This window comes from Austrofundulus limnaeus, unplaced genomic scaffold, assembly GCF_001266775.1.
Source record: "Austrofundulus limnaeus strain Quisiro unplaced genomic scaffold, Austrofundulus_limnaeus-1.0 Scaffold129, whole genome shotgun sequence".
Lineage (NCBI taxonomy): Eukaryota > Metazoa > Chordata > Actinopteri > Cyprinodontiformes > Rivulidae > Austrofundulus > Austrofundulus limnaeus.
Window position 1 is genome coordinate 1,481,205 of NW_013952531.1, and position 7,811 is coordinate 1,489,015.

General features: G+C 38.7%; 1 protein-coding gene across 1 annotated transcript in view; it reads right to left on the bottom strand.

The window, feature by feature from the left end:
* fut8b (fucosyltransferase 8b (alpha (1,6) fucosyltransferase)) overlaps positions 1-7,811 on the bottom strand; it is a 68,043-nt gene that overhangs the window by 5,636 nt on the left and 54,596 nt on the right. The window contains exons 8-9 of the mRNA XM_014015487.1: positions 297-473; positions 54-204 (exon numbers count right to left, since the gene is read on the bottom strand). Of these exons, the coding sequence (XP_013870941.1) occupies positions 54-204; positions 297-473 (328 nt within the window). The remainder of the gene's footprint in view (positions 1-53; positions 205-296; positions 474-7,811) is intronic.

Consider the following 7,811-nt stretch of genomic DNA (forward strand, 5'->3'; position numbering starts at 1 on the left):
CACACACACACACACACACACACACACACACACACACACGGCCTTACACTAACCTGTGAGGAGAAGGTGCAGACCAGGAAGTCGGTTTGAGACAGGAAGTGGATGTCCAGGATGACTCCTCTCAGTGAATTCTCCGTGTAACGGTTGTGAAGGCCGGCCGACCACGAGATGGAGTTATCGCTGATGAACTCATAGTCCGGGTACCTGAGAGGGTGGGGAACACAGGTGGGCAGGTGAACTCACATTCTGAGGCAGTGGACGAGTTCAGGAGGTTTTTATTGAAACAACACACTGACTTGGTTTTAGCTTCCTGCAGCAGGGAGGGATCGTCGGTGGCCAGGTAAACACGTTTCTTGTCAACGTGGACACGTCGGGCGAGCAGCTGGAACTGCTCCTCCACGTGCAGCATGTACTCCTCTATGGGATGGAAGGCCGCCTCAGTCCCCACTTTATCTGTCCTCCTGACATGGACTCTAAGAAAAGACATAAAACACAGTTAATAGAGTTACAGTTCATATTGTTTATTAGAACTAAAAACAAACAGTTAGCTGCTACACAACACACTGTGTGAAGGTGGAAACGCTGCACTCTGGGTGCACGTGTCATGCATGGTACTGTACACATGTCAACACTTACAGATGTTTATCTGTACAATGACCTTCAAAAATCCATCATTTTCACAAAGAAAAATGAAAAAAATAAAACATTGTCTCATATGATATTAGCAGTGTGCCATGACACCACCCAGCCCTTCCTACGCTGAGAGAAAAGCATTGATTTTATGGCACAACACTGTTGCTCCGGTGCAGCAGAGCACTTTTATTGGTGCTTATTTATTGCTTTTTTTTCACGTCCTACAGGCTCTGAGACGTAAAATTAATTTGAAGCTGAGTTTTTGAAAAAAATCCATGAGATTTCTGTATACCTGCAAAATCAATCAATCAGTGTAATTTACAGTCAATCCGTACAACTTGACAAATACAGTACTGTATGTATTTATTCTTTTAATTCCATAGGTTTATAGTAAATAAATACATTTACTGTGTTACAGTACTTAAGTAGTTTTGTTGAAGATTTGTAATTTTACCAATATTTTTTTAAAATAGCAACTTTTACTTTTATTTTGTGACATTTTAAAGCTAAAAATGGTACTTTTACTTCTTTACTTTAAAATGTAACACCTAGTTACTCGTTACAAATTAAATCTGAAGACGTTTCTGCTCTAAAAAATGAAGAGTTGAATTTACTCAACAAAGTCATGTCAGCTGGCTCCACTAAGATTAGTTGAGTTAAATGAGCAAATAAAATACATATATTGCTGTTTACTCAACCTGGCTTAGTAAAACCAGTTTGGTTCAGTAAATTCAGCTGTTTATTTCTTAGAGAGTGTGTAAAAGTACTTTCACTTTTACTTTCCCAATTTTTGTTAACAGTTTTATGATTTTTACTTGAGTAGATTTCTCATCAGTGAAATTTATTTTTATCAAAATCATTTTCTGTTCATGTAATTTTACTTTTACTTAGTTATTTTTTTCAAGTACTTTGTAGACCTCTGGTTAATTCATTGAACTATATTTATGTTTTAACATTAGTAAATCATGTTGTTTCTAATAATTTAGCTAGAAAACTCACAAAACAGCACAAGAAAAAATAAATCAGTGTTTTTTACTGTGTTGTATGTCTGGTTCACGTGATATGGGGATTGCCAAAAATTACTAGTTGTTAGTTTCTATGAAAAAAAATCCACAAAGTGTGAAACGCAACAGGTTCACTGTGTGACTTTGTAATCTAAGTTTTGGCTACTTGTGCGTACTAGTTTATCCACCTGTGTATGAAAATGTTCAGTTCATTCAGATGTTCTGACGTTTGGCTTTTTGACAACTTTTTGAGAACAAAACCACGAGTCCAGTTTTGGCCTCTCTATCATAGATTTTTGATATTTCCAGGAATCTGGAAAAGTTTTGACTTGTTTTAACAGATTTGTTGCAGTTGCACCACCACGCTCCAGTCAGAGTACAGAGGTCAACATCTCAGCTGCTTTTGGTTGTTCAGACTTCGAAAACAAAACTTTTCTTTAAAACTTCTTTTTTGAAATCTTTGTAAGAAAACAGAAAGCTAACAGAGGATGTCACTGATTTTTCCATTTAGAGCCTAAAATTACTCTTTTTTTCTTTAATATCGGGATTTTGTTTTTATGATTATTTTGGTTTTTCTTTCTCTCTTTGAAGATGCAACATATTATATTTAATGGTTTACTTCAGGAGTCCTTCCTGTGTTGGTGTAAACACACAAAAAATATAATGAGACAGAAAACAAAGACAAAAACAACGTCGATAGGCAAACTGTGGTGAGAGAGAACAACTGAAGTAAGAAGAGTCGTGAGGCAGACACCCCCCCCCCACGTTACAGTCATTGCTTCCAGTAAAGAAACAAAGAAACAAAAGACTTCAGTCACCAGTTGAATATGTGAGAAAAAAAGAACAGCTTGAAAACAAAACAAAACAAAAACATCATCTCTTCCTTTGACAGAAACATCCCGAAATTGCAGATTTTTTAAGACTCCAATCCAGAAAATACCAATAACAAAATCTGCAACGTCTAGTTTTAAAACGAAATCTGCATCTTTCAATTTAAGGGGAACAAAACGTAATTAGCCTTCACGATTGATGGGAAAATTAACATTTACACATTTTTTCCCCTCAAAATTCTCACATCTGCTCAATACCAGTTCCATCGTATCATGTTGGGAAAAACAGTTCTCAAAAAAACAAGTTAACATTTGTAAATTACCGTCACCTTTTTAGTTTTTATAAAAGTTGATTTTGGGATTGAAACGGCTTCTTTAAACTCAAGGTTGCCTCCTTTTCTTTTTACGGGAATCAGGCAGAATTCATGCTTCAGAGGTTTAAAAGAAAAATCTGTTCCTAATTTCTACCTGTGGCGGAGGGATCGATGAGTGACTGCTGAGGGATGCTTTTCTTTCTTTACACCACAACCCCCTCCACAAGGATGGAGGTGAGAACAGGAGGGGTGACATGAATGTTGGGAGTATTTTATTTGCTCCCCCGTGTGTCTGATCGGACGGAGGTCTTGACATCCAGGCTTTGTCCCTGCTCCCCGCCTGCTTTCATGTCCGCCCGTCTTTGTTCCTGTGAATCTTTTTGTTTTGCCCTTTTCTTTCGCTGTCAGCGCCAAGGAGTCCGCGGTGACGTGCTGCCCTCGCCCCACCCCTCCCACCTCGCTCTGATCCCACCGGCGCTCTCCCACACTGCCGCTGCAATAATTCAATTCATTCCCACCTATTCAGACAGTACTGGCGAGGCAGGGCACTTCTCGGGGTGGGCGTAAAAGCATACATTAAGGACATCAAACACACCCACACTAGGCAACAGCAAGTGCTGATTCTGGCAGACTGCAACAATAGCATATAGACTGAATAAATTATTTGTTGGAGAATGACCTCAGGGCTCAGGCTGTCGATCAGAAACCAGTGAGGAGGACAACAGAAACTCTGGGCTCCTTGGCTTTCTACAGTGTTTGGATCTTGAGAAAACGGCTCATAATTACATACACAAAAAGCCAGAGAATCACTGCTTAGGCAACATGTAGTCTGACATCAAAACATGCCAGAGGTGTTATTAAGACCTTTCTTTATGGCTTATAATTATAGATAATGAGAAATTAAAGCAGCAGCCAACACAGAGCGCTTTAATACACTGTCTGGTGTTACAATGACACTCCAGAGGAGCATCTGTAGCTTCACATTGTTACATTTTTTACACTTCAGAAAATTCAGTTGAAATCAAAAGTTTCCCACAGATCTCTCTGTGCATCTTCTGCTTTATCCTGGTTGGGTTGCAGAAGCAACAGGTCCAGGAGGGAGATCCAGACAGTCCCAGTGACACTCCAGTTCCTAATGGAGGATCCCAAGGTGGTCCCAGGCCAGGGGGGGATATATTATCCATCTAGTTCTGGGTCTACACTGGCATCTCCTCCCGTCGGGACGTATCTGGGAAAACCTCCAGAGGGAGGCAACCATTTCAGCGGGAATAGGCGTGCACTGCTGCACACAGGACATGCAGTCACAAAGATCTGGGGCTGGATTTATAAAGCTTGCATACGCACAAAATGAGCCCCGAAAAGAAATAGAGGGCAGAACCTGTGCGCAAACTCTGAGGTGCAGCTGTGATCTGCGGTGGTCTGAGGTGTGCAGAAACATGCGTGTGCACGGTATTATAAATCTGAATTTGTTTTGGCATACGTCATTTTTGCCCTTTGGCTGTACGTTCACTTTTAGTATGGTTTCCACACAATCCTTTCTAAATGAGGCCCCTGGGCTTTACCTTTTAGCTTCTTTACCACGACAGGCCGAAGCAATGTTCTCCTTACTGAAATAAGGTCCCAGCCTGTCAACCCATTTCCTGCTCCATCCTACCATTACTCCTCCACTAAAGGCAGTGACTCAACACCTGACCCCAAGTGAGCTTGGTACATTTTGTTCTGTTTGAAAAATGGTGGCATGCTCTAATGTTGGAGTCACTTTGTAGTAGGGGGGTAAATCAGCAGCTTTATCATGATACAATATTATATTGATATGTTTGGATGATGGTGAAGGAATTCATTAGTCAATTAGACACTGATTTAAAAGCACCACATCATTTTCTTAGTTTTCTGTTTTAAGGCTTGACTTTTATAATCTATTATGTCGATTAAAATAGGTTTAGCTACATGCCCGAAACACCTTGACAACACATAATAAACCGTTAATAAAAACATTAGATGAGCATTGCTGTTCAGAGTGTCTGCAATTCAGCCGTAGGCCTGTAGTGGGCGTACCAGGCACTGAAGATCCCCGTATACTGTATTAGAGACCGGAACTTCCGGTTTCGGGCAGCGTTGCTCGGATTGCTTCAGCGCAAGCAATAAAAAAGCTCACTCGTAAACCAGATCTGGGCTGTATGGTTCCATTCTCTTCACATTTAATCTATTCGACATTTTTGTGGTTTCGTCTCGATTTCAGTTAACGAACACCAAATTTTCTTACAAGGGTACACTAGCTATGTTTACATGCACAAAATTCTTTGATCGGATTCAAATGTATTTGGATTAAATAATCGGAATGTATGGTTTACATGGGCARAATCVGATCATGACGAGTGTTTACATGCACCAGGCTTTTATTCAGAATAGAAGCACTGACATGCACAGTTAACTTTCCCTAAAAAAAAAAAAAAAAAAAAAAAAAAAAACAAAAAACAGTTCTACTTCTGTGATGAACATAAACAAACAGCTTCTGAGCTCAGAATGGACCTGCGACAGCTTTTAATAATGGAGATGTTACTGCACTCTCAGGTGACGCACGGACAATTTATTTTTTTGCGAAGCGGTGCAGGCTGTGTGTCTTCCTTCTTTATTTGAGAGAACGGGAGGAAAAGTTCTGTCTGATGGAAACTCCCTCCACAAAAGAGCAGAAACCGCTGGATGAAAGTCAGCAGACATGTGAAGTCAGGTCAGTTTTCCACAATCAGAATAAAATGATCAGATTAAGTGTTTACATGCACGTCGTTCGGATTATCAATCGGCATAAGCCACCTCTCTCGTTCCGATTACAAATTCATTCGGATCGAGCTGAATCGGATCAGAATAATCTGAATGGGGTGTTTATATGACACATTTTTATTCTGGATGGCCGTTTAATCCGATTACTTATGGCCATGTAAACGTAGCTAGTGTTTCACAAATGACTGCTAGATGGACATATATTGATCCACATCAGGAATATGATGACAATACGGGCCGACGTTTTTGTTTTGCCTTAATATATTTGAATTAGTCATTTAATATCAATGTGGATCAATGTATTGTTATGTAAGAAAATACGTGTTCAATACGACTGAAGTCAAGATGAAAACACAATTGTTAAATAAAATGATTTGTGAAAGGAATAAAGTCATTCAACACCAGAATTCTGGACCTGAGTGAGGTTTATTTGTCACCGGGCTGACAAGGAAACCACACTGACTAAGAGTCAGGAAGTACATCTTTTTATACACGATTCTTCAATGCCTGAGTTCGCCCCCTAATGACCTACGGCTGAATCACAAGCATTCATACAAAAATCTCATCTACTATTATAACGTTTTAATTATGTGTTGTTATGATTCGGACATGTAACTAATCTATATCAATCAAAACATAATAGATCAAACATTATAAAAATATTATAAAAAGGAAACCCTAATAATCTAGTGTTGTTTCTAACATCAGTACTAATCTGTAATAACTATAAATTTCTTCAGTTACACCCGTACGTTGTAGGGCTATCCAGTCCTTGTTTGACCAAAGCAACAGATGTGTCTGCAAGTCTGGAAAATAGAGTGCGTCAGGTTAGGGAACTTCAGGATCTCTTTTCTGCATTTTACAAATAGTTTTGTTGGCGTCTTCGGGACATGACCTGCAGCGTATTTCGGGGTAGTTTGCAGCCGGTAGGAGGTAGCTCCTCCAGTCTGAGGCCACGGTTCTCAAAATGATGAATGTTTATTCACAGATATTCAACTGAACTGGTGTATGTTGATGAGCGGAGTCACGGATTTCAGAAGAAACGTACAGAAGCTCCTGCTTCTGTCACGTTCTTCCACTGAAGAACTTACCATTTTATTTCTTTAACCTCTTCCTCCCTGGAGTCTTGTGTAATGGCTCTGGCGGTATTTCTTACAGAAACACAACAAAAGTCATTTTTCAAAAGTGTCCAACCATGACACGTGCACACTGAAGGGACTTATGGACTATAACTACAAAACCGATACAGCATTTATGCTTCATCTCTGCTGAAGCACATTTAAAGACAGTTGAGATTTTATTTAATCGGTTTAGAATATCAGTATGAAATGTCTTATTGTTATAAAAATGTTTGACTTTCTAATTTACAGTTTCAGTTCAGTGGAAGAAAATTTCTTTTTCTTTTAAATCTCACCCTTTCCTGGAAACGGTGAAAACAGAAAAGAACAAAATAAATAGCTACAGACTTAAGTGGGTAATTGACCACACAATACTGAAAATATAAAAGAGCAATCCTCAGATTTGCTCTGTGTTTGTGTGAAGTATGTGGATATAAATAGGGTCAATCACTGAGAAGGCACAGAGAATGATCACGTGATGCTGTAATTCTCCTCAGCCCTCTGGAGATTTTTCTTTTATTTTCCACAGTACAGTTTTTCTCTTTGGCATATTTTTATATATGGATGAATTTCAAAAGACCTCAATTTCTGAGATAAACAGCACACTAAACATGTTTGTCTGCAGATTTAAACAAATAATTCTTAATGTGTTCAATAAAGAATATAAGACCATAACCAAATGCTTTCAGTATGTGCAACTATGTCCATTTTAAATTCTTTTAAATTTATTAAAATGCATATTTCATCCCAAACAATGTTTTCCTACAACTTCAGAATCCAATTTTATGACCTCAATCTAAATCAGCTCTGGTCCTCGGAGCCCAAAGCCCAGTAAATTTGAAATGTGTCGCTGCTCCGAGACACTTCATCTAAAAGGACTGAATTTATTTAACGGCTTGTCATCAACTTCTGCAAAAGCATATTAATAATCCATCAGTTTAGATCAGGTATGTTGAAGTGAAGATGCAGGATCAAAACTGGGACACAAAAAGTAATTTTGTTGCCTGACAAAAATCCAGAAATGACAAAAAAATAAAAAACAAACTTAAAAGGTGTTGCTAGTTATGTAATATCCAAACAGATTTCCCTTATATATACATACATACATATATATATACATACATACATACATAC